This window comes from Danio rerio, chromosome 12 (genome assembly GCF_049306965.1).
Source record: "Danio rerio strain Tuebingen ecotype United States chromosome 12, GRCz12tu, whole genome shotgun sequence".
Classification (NCBI taxonomy): Eukaryota; Metazoa; Chordata; class Actinopteri; order Cypriniformes; family Danionidae; genus Danio; species Danio rerio.
Genome location: NC_133187.1, coordinates 4,592,501 through 4,593,151, shown reverse-complemented (window position 1 = coordinate 4,593,151; position 651 = coordinate 4,592,501). Strand labels below are relative to the sequence as shown.

Below are 651 nucleotides of genomic sequence, written 5' to 3'. Positions count from 1 at the left end.
ATGATAACGACTTTTTTTACACATTCCGGCCAGCCTGTCGTCTGGGCCTGTCACCCTCATACACTCATACACTACGGACAATTTAGCCTACCCAATTCACCTGCATGTCTTTGGACTGTGGGGGAAACCGGAGCACCCGGAGGAGACCCACGCGAATGCAGGGAAAACATGAAAACATGCAAACTCCTCACAGAAATGCCAACTGAGCAGAGGTTTGAACCAGCAACCTTCTTGCTGTGAGGTGACAGTACTACCTACTGCGCCACTGATATATATATATATATATATACCCAATGCATTAACTAATGATAAAAAGCAGTAGTATTTAGTTATGCATTAGTAAATGTTGAATATGATAACTAATTGCTGTAGAAGTTTTCTTTTGTAAAGTGTGATCGCTTCAGCTGCAGTTCTGTTTTTGCTTACTTGTTTCCAAACTTTTAACATGTGGTTTAGAATGCTGAAATTCACTGTATTTGACAAGCCATGAAAAGACAGATTACATTAAACATACATTTTCTATTGTCTGACCCAACAGAAATCAGATGTTGTTGTTTTTTTATGTATGATCATATTTATTCAGTATATTTAAAATTATACTTAATTATCAACTGTTAGCAATGAATCAACTGTATTATTTGTTTTTTTCTA

The 651-nt window shown here is 36.4% G+C and overlaps 1 protein-coding gene across 1 annotated transcript in view; it reads right to left on the bottom strand.

The window, feature by feature from the left end:
- Window positions 1-561: 561 nt before the first annotated feature.
- Window positions 562-651, bottom strand: part of LOC101882757 (integrin alpha-X) — a 34,422-nt gene continuing 34,332 nt past the window's right edge. Inside the window, exon 30 of the mRNA XM_073918082.1 lies at window positions 562-651. This exon is cut by the window's right edge and continues 73 nt beyond it. Coding sequence (XP_073774183.1) covers window positions 635-651 — 17 coding nt within the window. The 3' untranslated portion in view covers window positions 562-634.